Source organism: Loxodonta africana, chromosome 18, assembly GCF_030014295.1.
Source record: "Loxodonta africana isolate mLoxAfr1 chromosome 18, mLoxAfr1.hap2, whole genome shotgun sequence".
NCBI classification, from domain to species: domain Eukaryota; kingdom Metazoa; phylum Chordata; class Mammalia; order Proboscidea; family Elephantidae; genus Loxodonta; species Loxodonta africana.
This window is the reverse complement of record NC_087359.1, coordinates 64,595,683-64,613,526: the sequence shown is the minus strand read 5'-3', so window position 1 is coordinate 64,613,526 and position 17,844 is coordinate 64,595,683. Positions and strand designations below refer to the sequence as shown.

The 17,844-nt window shown below is 41.0% G+C and overlaps 1 protein-coding gene across 1 annotated transcript; it reads left to right on the top strand.

Moving 5' to 3' along the window:
• Positions 1-11,329: 11,329 nt before the first annotated feature.
• LOC135228036 (olfactory receptor 1D2-like) lies at positions 11,330-12,508 on the top strand. The gene has a single exon (XM_064270388.1). It carries the CDS (start codon positions 11,407-11,409, stop codon positions 12,373-12,375), a length of 969 nt encoding a protein of 322 aa, XP_064126458.1. The 5' UTR covers positions 11,330-11,406; the 3' UTR covers positions 12,376-12,508.
• Positions 12,509-17,844: the final 5,336 nt, after the last annotated feature.

The following is a 17,844-nucleotide window of genomic DNA, read 5'->3' as shown; positions in this document are numbered from 1 at the left end:
TCTAGCTTTTGGGGTCTTTTTTCCCTGTATGTGGGCTTATCTTAGGTTTTGTGCTGGATATTGTATTTGAAAAATTATTAAGATAAATAATCTGAGATCGAGGATGATGCAAAACTGGCAAGAGACCACCTGACCTCCTCTAGTCTCACAATGGAGAGGAAAGAGAATTATCATCAACATCAGCCCAAGGCTGATTCCTATGAGGTAGAGGTCAGACATACCTCCTCTCTCCAACCTTTTTACCAGTTCTGACACCAGCCTTCCCTCCCACAGCATTTTCTACTTCTCTTCTGGGCTTGATAATTTGTTGCAATGGCCACACAGAACTCATAGACAATACTCACAATAGTAGTGTTTGTTAGGGAAGTAAGAGGTTACGATTCAGGATCAGGGTCAACAGTCTAAACTCGAAATCAGGACCAGGAAGCATGTAGGCAAAGTCTCCCTTCTTCAGTGCAGGAAAGCTCTCTCAGCTCCTCTGTGCCATGCAGGTCTCCTCTCAGCCCCTTAGAATGCTGCCAGCACCTCTACGCCTTCGGTTAAATAAGGTTCTTGCCTCTCACTGGTCAAGAATGAGCAGGTAAGGCACAGAGAATTTTCCACACGAGCAAAGCTTTATTAAAGAAGCTTGCAAGCAGAGATGAGGAAGGCCTAGGCAACGCTTACCCCTGTCTCACAGAACAAAGGACTTGCATGGGTTTTTTTTTAAGATTCTTGAACGAGAAAAAGATTCATGTTTATTCATAGATATAGGCGGGGTTTTGCAGGAGGTGGCCCATCTGGGCGGAAATATGTTAACCATGGTGTGCATGCAGCTGCTTTGTACCATGGCTCCTGTCCCAGAGGACTCTGGGATTCATAGCAGGACCTATTATGGGGTGTCATGCCTGAGCAGTCTCTCTCTCCCCGAGTTCAATTCCCCAGCTATGGCTGCAGCCCCTCACTGCCCCTGGTAGAAGGTCACACAGTGGTCACAGATGGATGTTCTGCACATGTCCCTGAGGCTGGTTTCATTCAGCTGCTTCTGAAAGACAACTTTAAAGAAGTTTGTGGGCTGTTTTCTGATACTCTGCCTCATTGTTCTGGGGAATGGCTTTGTTTCCGTGCACTGGCCCATTTCCTGGTACTTGGTTACTTTAATCTGTTTATGTGAATTGCAGAATTGGGGGCCCCTCTGTTCCCTGTCTTAAGAACAGGCTCCTCTTGGGCCCTCAGGATAGGCCTCCTCTCTTAGCCCTCAGCCTGGCCTCTGCCCTGCTTAGGCAAGTGTTACAGAGCCCTTTTAGCTCTGCCATAAGTGCCCACAGGCACCTCACTATACCAGTAAGCTTCCTACTCAAAAAAACTCTCACCCAACTCTCTTACTCTGTGGGTTGGTCAGCACACCCACTGTAGTCACCTCACTCGGAGGATTGGGAAGCCCACAGCAGCCATCTCATGTATGTCTCCTGGTTCTGCTGCTGCGGTTTCTCTGCAGCTGGATTCTGCCATGCTTGACACAGCTTCATGCCATCTACAGTGTTACAGTCCCTTCAGTCTTCTGGGTCTGGGAGGTTCTCAGCACAGGGACCCTGGGCCCAAAGGACGTGCTCCGTTCCTGGCTCTTCTTGGTGGTAGTGAGATCCCCCCTCTGCTCTGGAATTAGCTCTCTTTTTATGAGTAGCACGATGGCAAAACTGATCAATTCCTCATTAGGTTTCTCTACACCTTATTTGCATGGTCCCATTCCCACATGGGTTCCATGCACTTTATTTGCAGTAGCAGCAAGCTGCCCAATCCTCTTGGTGGGCCACAAGTACCTTATTTGCATAGCCCCAACTAATCATTTTGTGGGAGTCACAAAGCTTATGGCTAGAAGGGCCATATTAAGTAGTTCACTGCACCACAGATAGTATTTCCTATAAATATGGTTTTCAATTGCATTACTTAGCATATGGGGTCACTAGCAATCTGGGATCATCCTAATCCAAATTTAGTGCTTTAGATTTTCTGAACCACTGATGACTCAAAGCCAGGCTGCAGTATGTGGGAAGTCTGCTTTATTCCTGGCTTACTCTTACTCTTAGGGCACTTTTAAGATTGCTGCCCAATATGGAGTTGGTTTACTCCTTGCAGACACGACTCATTTCCCAAGGCTTTTGCTTAGAGGTATTAACTTGGGAAAGATTACCCTTGTTCATCTCAAGAAACTGTCTTGGGATTGCCTCCCCAAGGCCTCCCCCAAACTGATAAACAGGCCTGATGTGGCCCTAGTTCACACCTTTCTTTCATGAACCTGGGATCCAAGCATCAGTTCTCTGGTCCTCCACCCTCATCAGGACACCCACAGCCTTACATTCTGTCTCTTCTTTTACAGGAACAGAAGATCCAGGCACTAATTCACCCGCTTCCCACCTTTACCCTGTTCTAGCCACAAGTTTCAAAACTCTATTCAGAAAACAGTGTCTTAGGGTCCTTGATGTCCTTGCTGAGTTTTCATCGAATGGAGACGAGTGGAGGCTGCAGAACCAGTGAACTCTGAGAGCAGCACAGAGCATCCAGGTGAGGTCGAAAGTCTCAAGCTTACTTGCTCACTTTTCTCTCTCGTGTCTCCTTTTTGTCTCTTCTCCTCCATTGCCTCTCTCACGAACATACTCACACACTTTGGAAAGTCTTCATACAATCTAACCCCTTAGTGTCTAAAGGAAATGTAATAACCCTCCCATCTTTTTAGCACTCTGCAGATTTCAAAGTGCTTTCATACACCCTGTTGCGTGTGATTCTCACAACCTCCAAGAAAGGCTTTGTTAGTGAGATGAGGAGGCCCAGGGGGTTGTGTGGCCTAGTCAAGGCCCTACAGCTAGGGAGCAACAGAGGAGGTGCTAACATCCAGTTTTCCAATGCCAATTTTGGGGACCTTTCACCTAAATTGCCCCAACCACTTCTCTCCTCTCCTCTTAGCCGCATAGCAGAGGGGCTTGTGGCTCTAAGGCCTGCTGACCATACAAGGGTCCAGAATCCAATGATTGTTACAGACTCACAGCAGTGTTTCTAAAACATAAGATCAGAATTACTTGGGTGCTCACTGAAAAGGCCCTCATTCTCAGACCAGATCTATTAAACCAGTATTTCAAAACAAAATCAGCTTTTGTTTTAAACAAGCATCCCTGGTGATTCTGATACCCACTGAAGTGTGCGAGACACTTACCTTAAGGCTTAGGAAGAAAGTGTATTAATTTCTCTGTGTGTCCTCTGGCTTTCCCCAGCCCTGTTACCTGCCTCCTACTCTCCATCCTATCAGGCAGATGTCCCAGAGGGTCCTGAACTCCAGGTACCGGGCTGTGGAAGGAGTTAGTTTCTGACTGGGTCTGAGGAGGTGAAAGACTTCTCTTCATGGCAGAAACAGAGGTGGTGGCCAGGTAAGCTCAAAGTTGGGGTCACTGCAGGAAGTCATAATGGCACCCTTTTTCATCCTGAGGTCACTTTGGGGGTCTTGGAGTAGCTGTAAGATGAGCCCATCAGTTCCCATTTCCCATTGCAACTCTTCATTTTTCTAAGAGGCAAGCAGCATCTCCTTTGATTGCCTCAGGCTTCCAGGTTCCCTCCTTTCTCCCAGTACTAGGTTAACAAACAGCCTGGAACTCCTGGTCAAAGCCTCACTCCGTGACCCTGAGCAGAGCTTTTTTTTTTTTTAAATTGTGCTCATTTTAGTACTGTGAGGATTCAAATGAGATCAGTCATGGTATAGAACCACAGGAGAATTATATGAGTAACAAATAACAGTTGTGGGGAAGCTGTAAATACAAAAAGTCTCTAGAATGCGTGCTAAGGTTTACTTTTGTGCTCACTCAAAGGCCAAAGGACCACCACACGATTACTGTATAATTTGAAATCTTAATGTTAAAAGAGGCCTTAAATCTGTTGCCGTCTAGTCAATTCCAACTCATAGTGACCCTATAGAACAGAGTAGAGCTGCCCCATAGGGCTCCCAAGAAGTGCCTGGTGGATTCAAACTGCTGACCTTTTGGTTAACAGCTGTAGCTCTTAACCACCACACCACCAGGGTTTCCAAAAGAGACCTTAACCATCAGCTAAAACTTCGAAGCCAAACCTGTTGCTGTGAAGTAGATTCCAACTCACAGTGACCCTATAGTGCAGGGTAGAAATGCCCAATAGGGTTTCGGAGGCTACAATCTTTATGGAAGCAGATTGTCACATCTTTCTTTCCCAGAGCAGCTCGTTCAAACCGTCTACCTTTTAGTTAGCAACTGAGTGCTTAACCACTGTACCATGAGGGCTCCTAGCCATCACCTACTCCCACTGAAACAGCCACTCAGACCATGGGATCATGCAGTTTTTGAATTTTGAATGCCTCCCATGACAGGGAATTCACTTCCTCACCAGGCCCCTTTACTGACACAAACCTTTAATTCTCAGGAGTTAGCCTGGCTCATCTCCATGTCTCTCTTTTTATCCCAAGGCTCCTGCCCAGAAAATCCATATCTTTTTGTATAGATAGCCCGTAATAGTACATTCATTCACTCTCTTCTCTCCCTTGTAGACAGGACCAAGGTGTCAGCCACAAATGAGTCTCTACCTGGACATCCTGGACCATTCCCAGCAGGTACCAGGTAGGCAGAAGCTGCTCTTGTGAGGGGCACAATAAGGCCCAAGAAGGGGGCAAGACTGAGGCCCCTGATCCTTTTCTGTCCTCAAAGCAAGGTTTCCTTAGGTGAAAAAGAATCAGAAGTTTGGAGAAATTGTTTAGAATAGGACTTCCTTTGGGATCGCCTTAACAGCACCTCTTATTACGTACAGACTAGGTTGTAGAGGAGCCCTGGTGCCACAGTGGTTAAAAGCTCAGGGCTCTAACCAAAAGTTTGGCAGTTCGAATCCACTCTTTGGAAACCCTATGGGGCAGCTCTAGTCTGTCCTATATAGGGTGGCTATGAGTCGGAATCAATTTGACAGCAACGGTTTTGGTTTCTTTTATGGTTGGAGAATGCTTCTAGATACAGCATTTCTGTCTTCTCTGATCCCCCAGGAGGGTGGGCATTATTACTCTCATTTAATGTATGGTAGAACGGTTAGGCCATGGACTTTGGAGGCACAAGAGAGGGGTCCAAATCCTGGCTTCATCACTTACTCATTGAGTGACTTTAGGAACCTCATTAGTCTTTTATGTCTCCATCACTTCATCATTAAAACAAAATAATAGAACTAAATATACAGAGAGAACACTTAACACATTATCTGACCAAGAGTTCAGTAAAGGGTAGTAGTTTTCTCAAAAGCAGTTGTATTCATTAAGATGGGGTTTGAACCAGAGCTTCTGACTCAAAACCTTCCACTTTACCACCAACACTGGATATTCGGAGTTCAACTCTGTAATTTGGTGTAACGATGTTCATTCCCCCCCCCCCCCCACAAAACCTGGAGCTCCAAATCACCTTGCTCTCCTGCGTTGCTCATACTTCCTACACTACATTTGCTTATCCTGCTGCAACTTCAAATTCTTCCTGTTCCAGATTGAATTTTACGGACAGGCTCCACAATTTCCTGACACACTGGCTGACTTTCCAAACAACTGCATTTTTATCTGTCTCTTATTTATTTAGATTTCTTCCCCGTCTTTTCATCTGAAATGCATGAGATGCCTGATATTCTAAATGGTTCTATTCAGTCCTCATTTATTGATCCTTTCAACATGCTTATTCAATCTGTATGCTGAGCAAATAATTCAAAAAATTGGACTATATGAAGAGCAGGGGTTCAGGATTGGAGCAAGACTCATAAAAAACGTGCGTTATACAGATGACACAACTTTGCTCTCTGAAAGTGAAGAGGACTTGAAGCACTTCCTGAGGAAGATCAAAGTTCACAGCCTTCAGTATGAATTACACCTCAACATAAAGAAAACAAAAATCCTCACAACTGGGCCAATGATGAGCAAGATCACGATAAATGGAGAAAAGATTGAAGTTGTCAAGGATTTCATTTTACTTGGATCCACAGTCAATGCCCATGGAAGCAGCAGTCAAGAGATCAAACAATATATTGCTCTTTAAAGTGTCAAAAAGCAAAGCTGTCACTCTGAGAACTAAGGTGAACCTGACCCAAGCCATGGTATTCTCAATTACCTCATATGCAATCTAAAGCTAGGCAACGAATAACTAAGCCCAAAGAAGATTGATGCCTTGGAATTATGGTTTTGGTGAAGAATACTGCATATACTATGGACTGCCAGAAGAATGAACAAATCTGTCTTGGAAGAAGTACAGTCAGGATGATTCTTAGAAGTGAGCATGGCGAGACTTCGTCTCACTTATTTTGGCCATGATCCCAGAAGGGACAAGCCCTCATGCTTAGTAAAGTAGAGGTCCAGGTGAATAGAGACTACTCACAAGTTTTTAAGACCCCAGGCACTACTCATCAAACTAGGAGGTAGATCAGAAATTCTAAAAACACTATTAGGCTAATCGAATGGACAGACCCACAAAACATGGTCCTAAACTTTTGAACCAAGAAAACTAATTCCATGAAGTGTTCATTTGTACCCAGGTAATATCAGCAACTGCATTTTTTTTTCTTGGTTGCTGTAAAACTATACATAACACTACATTTGAAATTTTGCCCCTTTTCTGGTGAACAGCTTCGATATCAGTTACATTAGTCAAGGTGTGTAACCCATTACCCTTAGTTGATGACAATTTTTCCATCACCATAGACAAAGATTCACTCTTCCCAGGGAGTGATTCTCTCTCTCCCTCCTCCCTAGTAAGCACTAATAACTATTGGTCTCTACTTATTTAGTCATTCTTGTCAGTTCATGTAAGTGAGATCATACAATATTTGTCCTTTTCTGATTGATTTATTTCACTCAGCATAATGTCTTCGAGGTTCATTCATGTTTCAACATGTATCAGGACTTCATTTCTCTTTATGGCTGTGTAGTATCCATTCATCTGTTAATGAGCACTTAACATTGTTTCTGCCTTTTTGCTATTGTGAATAGTGCTGCAATGAACATAGACATGCATATGTCTGTTCATGTGGCTACTTTTAGGTCCCTAATAGGAGTGGAATTACTGGGTCAGATGGTAGCTCTATTTCTTTTTTCTTTTTCTTTTTTGAGGAATTGCCATAGTGCTTTCCACAATGGTTGTACTGTTTTACATTCCTGCCAGAAATGGATAAGGGTTCTAATCTCTCCACATCCTCACCAACATTTGTTATTTTCTTTCTTTCTTTTTTTATCATTGCCATTCTAGTAGGGATGAAGTGGTATTTCAGTGTAGTTTTGATTTGCATTTCTTTAATGGCTAATGACGATGAGCATCTTTTTATGTGTTTGTTGACCATTTCAATATCCTCTTTACTGAAGTGTCTGTCCATGTCCTTTGCCCATTTTTTGACTAGGTTATTTGTCTTTTTGTAGTTACACTGTAGAAGGTTATATATATTTTGGGTATTAGACCCTTATCAGACATACGATTCCTAAAGTTTTTTCCTCAGTCTGTAGGTTGTCTTTTTAGTCTTTTGGTAAAGTCTTTGCGTGATAAATGAATAATTTCTTTTATAAGGGCCAGCACAAAGCTGGTTTCTATGAGGTGAAGGTTAAAGGTGCCCTAAATGTCCAACTTTTCCAAACTGCTGTACCACTCCATCATCTCACATCAGTTACTCCCCCTCCCCTCAGTACTCTCCCTCCTGTCTTTGGATTCCATTATTGACTGCAATGTCTCACAGAATTCATGAACAGTACTTACAGTTAAGTGGTTTATTAGGGAAGTAACAGGGCACAACTTGGAATTTGGATCAACTTGGAAGTAACAGTAATAACTCAGGATACAGTTCCTTGATCAGGACAGCTTCTTCTCGCTCTCTGCCACCACTGGGTCCTGTTGGAACCTTTCTGCCACTGGGCCCTGCTGGAGGCCTTCTTGGGCAAGTGTTAAAACTCTTAACCCCATGGGTCAGCAAGCCCCACTGCAGCCTTTTCCCACCAGTCTCCTGGTTCCTGCCATCTCATGCCACTTTGACTCTTGCTGCTACTGTGCTGCCATCTCTCACTTTCATGTTGTGGCTTCTCTCTTTCTCTCTCTCCATGTCTCTCTTTAAGCCTAGCAGGATGCCAAAACTAAGTAATCCCCTCATAGGGTTCCATATACCTTATTTAGATGGTTCCACCCCCAAAAGGGTGCCATGCAACTTATTCACATTATTAGCAAGCTATCCAATTCCCTTGGTGGGCCACATGCACCTAATTTGCATAACCCCACCCAGTCATTTGGTGGAAATTACAAGGACTATGGCTTGAAGGGCCATATTGAGTAATTCAATGTACCAGATGAACATAAGCATTTAATTTTCGTAAGGTCCCAGTTATCAATTTTGTCTTCTGCTGCTTGTGCATTTGTTATTTTTGATAATCTATCATTAAAAAACAAAAAAATAATAAGTCCCAGGCTTTCATCTCTATATTTTCTTCCAGGAATATTGTAGTCTTAGATTTAGCATTTAGTTCCTTGATGCATTTTTAATTAGTTTTTGTGTATGGTATAAGGTATAGGTCCTGCATCATTTTTCTGCGTGTTGTTTTTAGGCTCCCTCCAGTCAGTTCACACTTACAGAGATCCTATGTACAACAGAACAAAACACTGCCCAGTCCTGTGCCATTCTCACAATCGTTGTTATGCTTGAGCCCATTGTTGCAACCACTGTGTCAATCCTTCTCATTGAGGGTCTTCCTCTTTTTCACTGACCCTCTACTTTACCAAGCATGATGTCCTTCTCCAGGGACTGGTCCCTCCAAAAACTTGTCCAAAGTATGTGAGATGAAGTTTTAACATCCTTGTTTCTAAGGAATATTTTGGTCGGGCTTCTTCCAAGATAGATTTGCTCATTCTTTTGGAAGTTCATGGTATATTCAGTATTCTTTGCCAAGACCACAATCCAAAGGCATCAATTTTTCTTCAGCCTTCCTTATTCATCGTCCCGCTTTCCCATGCATATGAGGTGATTGAAAACACCATGGCTTCAGACAGGTACACCTTCGTCTTCAAGGCATCTTTGCCTTTTAACACTTTAAAGAGGTCTTTTCCAGCAGATTTGCCCAGTGCAATATATTGTTGGATCTCTTGACTGCTGCTGCCATGGGCATTGACTGTGGATTCAAGTAAAATGAAACCTTTGACAACTTCAATCTTTTCTCCGTTTATCATGATGTTGCTTATTGGACTAGTTGTGAGGATTTTTGTTTTCTTTATGTTGAGGAGTAATCCATACTGAAGGCTGTGGACTTTGATCTTCCTCAGGAAGTGCTTCAAGTCCTCTTCACTTTCAGCGAGCAAAGTTGTGTCATCTGCATAATGCAGGTTGTTAATGAGTCTTCCTCCAATCCTGACACCCTGTTCATCTTCATGTAGTCCAGCTTCTGGAATTATTTGTTTACCCTACAGATTGAATAAGTATAGTGAAAGGATACAACCCTGACACACACCTTTCCTGACTTTAGACCACACGATATCCCCTTGTTCTGTTCAAATGACTACCTCTTGCTCTAAGTATAGGTTCCTCACGAGCACGATTCTTTGCAATGTTATCCATACTTTGTTATGATCCACAGAGTTGATGATCTTTGCATAGTCAATAAAAAGGAGGTAAACATCTTTCTGGTATTCTTTGATTTCAGCCAGGATCCATCTGACATCAGCAATTCCACATCCTCTTCTGAATCAGGCCTGAATTTCTGGCAGCCCCCTGTTGCTATACTGCTGCAGCTGCTTTTGAATGATCTTCAGCAAAAATTTTACTTGTGTGTAATATTAATGATATTGTTCGATAATTTCTGCATTTGGTTGGATCACATTTCTTGGAAATAGACATAAATATGTATCTCTTCCAGTTGGTTAGCCAGGTAGCTGTCTTCCAAATTGCTTGGCGTAGATGAAAGTGCACTTCCAGTGTTGCATCCATCTGTTGAAATATATCAATTGGCATTCCATCAATTCCTGGAGCCTTGTTTTTCATCAATGCTGTTGGTGTAGCTTGGACTTCTTCCTTCAGTACCATCATTTCTTGATCATATACTACCTCCTGAAAGAGTTGAGTGTCGACCAATTCTTTTTGGTATAGTGACTCTTTCTGCATGTGGAAATCCAATTTTCCCTACGCCATTTGTTCAAGAGATTGTTCCTCCCCCACTGAATGGATTTAGTACCTTGGCCAAAAATCAGTTGACCATAAATGTATGGATTTATTTCTGGGCTTTCATTTCTATTCCATTGGTCTGTGTGACTATCATTAATCCAGCACCAGGTTATTTTGATTACTATAGCTGTATTGTGTGTTTTGAAATCGGGAAATGTCAAGCATCCTACTTGGTTCTTCTTCTTTAAGATTGTTTTGGCTATTTGGGGCCTCTTGCCTTTCCATATAAAGTTGAAGATTAGTGTCCCCCTTTTTTGACATCTTAATGCATAGATTATTTTGTTGGTAATGTGGGTGGATTGTTTCCCATTATATTTTAACCTGATTTCCTTGATTATTATTTATGTATCAGACTAATGGGCAATATTTATTGAGTTCTCACTGCATGCCAGCTCTTGTGTTAAGCATTTTATTACTTAATTTTATCTTCACCCTCAATCCATTTTTCACATGAAACTGAGTTGCAAAGTGCTCAGATAAACTGCCTGAGGATTTATAGATAATAGGTGGCAGAGCTCAGAATTAAATTCAAGCATTCTGACAGCACAGGCTTAATCTTTGCATTATATGGCTGAAACCAGGAATGCTTTTAGTTTGTGGTTTATTTATTTTGTTATTGGGCACTTCACTGAATTCCCTTTTTATTTCTATTAGTGTTCCATTTGATTACCTTAGGTTTTCTAGATAGGACATCATATCAGCAAATAATGATAATCTTTCCTGTTTCTTTGCGGGATGTTTACTTCCCCCTTCAGTCCAACTGTACAATATACATTTCTTAGAATCCATATACCTACTTTAAATATAATTTTAAAACCTATACAATATTGTAATATGTAAAAGGCAATCTGTAATCTTTAAACACTTCCACATATATAGTAGGATGATAGGATTAAAATAAGATATAGACTTTTTTTTTTTAATCCTATAATATTGAATATGCCCGACTAGAAGTTGCTGTTGTTTTTGCTGTTAGGTGTTGTCCAGTCAGCTCTGACTCACCGTGACCTTATGTACAACAGAACAAAATACAGCCCGGTATTGCTAAAAAGATTAAATTGCATAAAGAATTTCCGTGTTACTTTTTTGGCTCTGTTAATTGTTGCTTATTTGAAAAATATATAAAGTCTAGATTAAGACATTTTTAATGTTAAGAAAACTTGATCTTGCTTACCTGAATGTCCTTAGTAAATTGAAAGCACTCGGTATTTGTTGATGCTAGTGTTGCAGACTACTGGAGAAATGGATGGAGACAACCAGACCGAGGCTTCCAAGTTCCTGCTAGTTGGGCTTTCGGAGAAGCCCGACCAGCAACGAATCCTATTTTGGATGTTCCTGTCCATGTACCTGGTCACAGTGATGGGAAATGTGCTCATCATCCTGGCCATCGGCTCTGACTCCTGCCTGCACACTCCCATGTATATCTTCCTGGTCAATTTGTCCTTCACCGACCTCTTCTTCGTCACCAATACAATCCCCAAGATGCTGGTGAACCTTCAGTCCCAGAACAAAGCGATCTCCTACGCAGGGTGCCTGACGCAACTCTACTTCCTGATCTCCTTGGTGACACTGGACAACCTCATCCTGGCTGCAATGGCTTACGACCGCTATGTGGCCATTTGCCGCCCCCTCTACTACACCACAGTCATGAGCCCTGGCCTCTGTATCTTAATCCTGGCCTTGTGTTGGGTCCTCTCTGTCCTCTATGGCCTCATCCTCACCCTCCCTATGACCAGGGTGACCTTCTGCGGGTCCCAGAAGATCCACTATATTTTCTGTGAGATGTACGTCCTGCTCAGTCTTGCATGTTCCAACACACAGGTCAATCACACAGTGCTAGTCACCACCGGCTGCTTCATCTTCCTCACTCCCTGTGGGTTAATGATTGTGTCCTATGTCCAGATTGTCAGAGCCATCCTCCAAATAACATCAGTGACTGGGAAATACAAAGCCTTCTCTACCTGTGCTTCCCATCTAGCTGTGGTGTCTCTCTTCTATGGGACACTTGGTATGGTATATTTGCAGCCTCTCCACACCTACTCCATGAAGGACTCAGTGGCCACAGTGATGTATGCTGTGGTGACACCCATGATGAACCCTTTCATCTACAGCCTGAGGAACAAGGATATGCATGGGGCTCTCAGAAAACTCTTCCTAGGGAAAGTATTTCAGGGGTTGACATAGGGTAAGTTTTTAAAGAGGGAATTTAAATAGAGATTGGGAATTCCTCCATATCCAAGGCATTAACCTGTGAAGTACACAGGGTGATTAGGACATAAATTCAGCTCAAAATGAGCTTATAGATCTGTGGTGAAGAAAAGATACGTACGTGTAACCCAAAGTCCCCCACATTTCACCTGCCTGGGCCATAAATAAGACCATACTAACAATAATGCCCAAACTTTGCAGGATCAAATCCTTCAACTCGCCTGTCCACAGGAACACAGAGTCAACGTCTCATCCTTATCAAAATATACACAATCATAGTTTATGGGAGGGAGGCTGTTTCTCATGTTCTTGAGCACACCTGCACTCATATTCCTGAGCTCTGGCCTTCTCTAAGAAGCCTGTGGCCTGCAAGTCATTGAGAGATGGTCCCCTGGGTGAGGTGTCTTTCCTGAGGCTCTGCCAGGCACAGCTCCTACTGCTTCAATACAGTGGAAAGTGTGGGGGATCTGAATAGCATGGTTGATAGATAGGATCTAGACTTACATGGAGTTATACATCCTACAATTGGAAAGTGAATATTTTTCTAAGGCACACATTGAAGATTTGCAGAAATTAATCATGTACTGGCCATAAAGAATACCTCAACAAATTTCAAGGAATATATGAGCCAAGCATAGTCTGTAATCACAACTGGTCAATTGGTTTGGGAGTTAATAACAGAAAGGTTAATGGAGAATCCTCAAATGTTTGGACATTGAGAAGCATGCTGCTCGATAACTCAAGGATAGAAAAGAAATAAAAATGGGAATATCTAGAACTGAGTGATAATAAAGACACTGTATGTTAAAACTTGTAGGACATTGTCTTAGTCATCTAGAGCTGCTGTAACAGAAATGCCACAAGTGGATGGCTTTAATAAGAAGAAATTTATTTTCTCGAAGTCTCGTAGGCTAGAAGTCCAAATTCAGGGCATCGGCTCCAGGGACAGGCTTTCTCTCTCTGTCAGCTCTGGAGGAAAGTCCTTATCATTGATCTTCCCCTGGACTAGGAGTTTCTCCACACAGGAATCGAGGTCCAAAGGACATGCTCTGTTCCTGGCACTGTTTTCTTGGTAGTACGAGGTTCCCAACTCTCTGCTTGCTTCCCTTTCCTTTCCTCTCTTGTAAGATAAAAGGTGGTGCAGGCCACACTCCAGGCAAACTCCCTTTACATTGGATCAAGGATATGACCTTAGTAAGGGTGTCACAATCCTATCCTAATCATTTTTAACATAAACAATCACAAATTGGAGGACAACCACACAGTATTGGCAATCACGACCTAACAAAGTTGACACATATTTTGGAGGGACACAATTCAATCCATGACAGACATTGCAAGCATGGTGCTATGAGGGAAATTACAGCCTTAATTATATTAGAAAGATATGTAGCATCGTGTTTATTGAGCTACATATTCATCTTAAGATTCTGGAACAAATAAACAATGAAATGACCCCAGGGAACATAGAAGGAAAGAGATTAAGAAATTGGAAGTAGAAATCAATGAAATGGAAAATAAAAATATAACAGAGAGAATGAAAAAAGCCAAAGGTTGGTTCATAGGAAAAAATAACAAAGCAGAAATACACCTGGAAGTCTGACCAAAGGAAGAAGAGAAAAAAACATAAACAAACAATACAATGAGAAAAAAAAAAAGAGGGATAAAATCAAGATTAGAATGATTACAAGAGTATATTGCCAACATCCATATACAAACTATTTCAACAAAATAAATGAACCCCTGAAAAAATGTGACTTGCCAGAGCTGACTGAAGAAAAAATGGAAACTTTAAATAGTCCTATAACTATTGGAAATATTAAAGTAGTTTCATTTTATATATAAATAAAACTGAAACCCATTGTCATTGAGTCAATTCTGACTCATAATGAACCTATAGGACAGAGTAGAACTGCCCCAAATAGTTTCCAAACAACAGCTGGAGGATTTAAACTACTGACCTTTTGGTTGGTAGCCAAACGCTTAACCACTGTGTCACCAATACAAAGGGTTTTACAAGCATGTTTCAGCAAATTAGGAATCATCTAATTTTTTTACAAATTTTTCCAGAGAATGGAAAAGAAATAAAACTTCCCAATTCATTTTATTTCTAGCAGAAGAAGAATTCAAGAAATGAAAAGTCCAGGGGTTAATTTCACTTAAGACTATAAATATAGAAATGCTAAAAAAAAAAAAAAAAAAAAAAGGAGGGGGGCAAGTGGGGTGGGGGGAAGAATGAGGAGTTTAAAAAGAAAAAAAAAGGTTAATAATACCCAATGTTGGTTATGGTTTAGGGAAACACCACTTTAATGCACCAATGGTTGGAATACAAATTTGTGGCTATTTTTAGAACAATTTGGCAATATCAATCAAAAGTTTAAATACATACACCCATGATCTAGTAATTACATAGCTCTGAATTTGCTCCCGTGGATAGATATACAAAAGTATCCTAGATAAACAAAAAAGGCTGTTCCTTATATCTTATTTATAATGACAGCAAAACTGGAAATGATCTAATTTCAACGTTAGAGGACTGTTTAAATAAATTATGACACAGCCATAAAATGGAATCTATGCAGCCATTAAAATAATAACTAAATCTATGTGCATTCTTATGAAAAGACTTCAAATGGATTTTGAGAAGTTAAAAAAGCACAGTTTAGTATACTGTGCATAGTATAATCCCTTTTGCCTAAGTAAGAATATATATACAAGCAAAAAAGAAAAGGAAAAAACTAGCACTGTCAAGATTTGATGTAGTATCAAAGAAAAATAATCACAATTAACTTTTCCAATCACATATCTGTATAACGCTGGATTTCCTTCATATACCTCAACCAAAATAACATATCACAACGAAATAAGTGCTGAAGCTGGTATCAGACTCCAGCTATCTTCTATCAAGTCACACATCAAAACGATTTGGAAAAAAGAATGTAAAACAATGGCATTCTTCTCACAAAATTTTTGTTTGATTTGGAAAACATACTTTTTATTAAAAATTTGTCTAATGATAACATGTAATGATGAATTATTGGTCTAGTTAATAAGTATTTTTAAAATATCTAATATGGTAAGATATATATATATAACTCACATACAGAAAAGCTTTTTGAGGTCCTCAATAATTTTGAGAGTAAATGCATCCTGAGACTAAAAGTTTCAGAATGGTTCTCTTAAAGTACAAACATATTTGAAAATGATTCACATCAAATTCAGAAAAATGGTTCCTTTGAGGAAGAGGATAGAGTGGAGGAAAGAAATGGGGATAGCACTTTAGTGATATCATTAATATTTTAAATCTTTTTCAAGAGAGAGAAGTGACAAAAGAAGGTAGTAAATTAATACTGTTTAATTTCTGTAGTGGGTATGTACCTGCCTAAGACTATTTTCATATTTTGTTGCATGCTTGAAATTATTCATAACTAATATTTTCACTTTTTCAATGACCTGAAAGTTTGATTTGCAATTAGGTTTGGGTAAGGGAATTTAAAAAAAAATTGAGATGCCTGATAAGATCTGAAATGGCCAGTTTGAGGACTGGGTGTTTTTCCTTGCTGGTCCTGTTTTCACCCTAGTGGCAGCAATCTTCTACGCTATTTCTAAGAAAGGAATGTCTGGTAATGATGATGTAACTACACTGCAACTCCCCTAAGGGAGGAATGTCTGGGAATGATGACTTAAGTACCCTAAAACCCCCTCCCATCACATACCCTTGTAACTACCACACTGTAACCAACCTAAGAAGTCCTGCCTTAAAAGTTACTGATACAGGAAATACTGCCTTATAATGATCTACTACCAAATAATGTCTTTCGATGATCTAAGCCTGTAATTACTAATCAAGTAATAACTTTCAGTGATCTAAATTTGCAAATATCAATCAAGTAATGTGCTTCATATCCTTTGTGCCTTCCTGTCTTAGTTATCTAGTGCTGCTATAACAGAAATACCACAAGTGGATGCTTTAACAAAGAGAAATTTATTCTGTCACAGTCTAGGAGGCTAGAAATCCTAATTCAGCCTGCCAGCTCCAGGGGAAGGCTTTCTCTCTCACCGGCTCTGCAGAGAGGTCCTTGTCATCAAGCTTCTCGGTGTACAGACCCCGGGTCCGAAGGACACACTATGCTCCTGGTGCTTCTTTCTTCGTGGTATGAGGTCCCTTTGTCTGTCTGCTCACTCCTCTCTTTTTTATCTCAAAAGAGATTGGCTTAAATTGCAGATTGATCTTGTAGATTGAGTTTACCTAACTGCCACTAATCCCATATCTCAACAACATCATAGAGATAGGATTTACAACACGTAGGGAAATCACATCAGAAGACAAAATGGTGGACAACCACACAACACTGGGAATCATGACTTGCCAAGTCAGATATTTTGGGGGGACACAAACATCACTGCTGAGTCACCATATTGGATTACCGGATTCCATCACATGGAATTTAGTCTATCCCCTACTTGAGCTGATTTTATATTATCAGTAATCTCTCAAATTTACATTAATCAGAGTACAGATGGTTACTCTATGACATTTACTGGTATAGTTGGCATGATTTCTGAAGGAATATTATCCTCTGTATTCCTAAGAAGTTGCAGAGCCGACTTGCCCTGGTACCAGTGAGGACCCTTTGTACCCAGACCACCTCCCTAAATTCGGTGGGTTCGCTGGAAGTAAGTCTCTCAGATCGAAGCCTCATCTTATTGTGAAGATCGTTCTTTGAGGGATTTATTTGCTATCTTTTCTCTATACTTCCATTTTCTGCTCATTTCCTGAGCATCTTGCTCCATTCATTACCAAATTAAGTTTGGCGGGCCTGCCATCTCATGGCCCGTCTATTTTACTGAACTCCCTTTTCTTTCTGGTGCACTGTAAGGTTTTCATGCACGTTTAGGTCTTTAATACTAACAAATTTCTCCATAAGATGGGGAATGCCACATCCAAGACTGAAGTAGGACCTCTTAAGGGAACTCCTGCTGATTATATGACAAAGCATTATGGCCCTGGTTCAGTCCTGTATTTAGGCCAATGGCAAGCAAGCACTTATAGAAGGAAATTTAAAGAGCCAATGGGCATTGTGGGAGTTATTCGAGTTAACCAATTTGAGCTTTCTGTGCAGCAAGTAAGGGAATAAGGGCTTACAAACAAAACTAAAGTAATGGGAGGCATTTAGTAATTGGTACTTGGAAGCTTCCAAAAGAAATCATAATGATAAATTTGTCTCCTTGCCAGAGACTGTTTTAAAATAAGCTAACAGTGTCAGAGCTCTGTAACCTCGATGACTACTTACCTGGCAGAAAACCCTATACACTCTTTTTCTCAAAATGACTCCCTTTCCCAAATTGGCTTCCTTTCCAAAAATGCTGAAGTCCCCAGAATCTGCACTCCAATCCCAGCCTCCAACACCTGGCACTCTTCCTTTTATTCTGCTTTTCTAACAG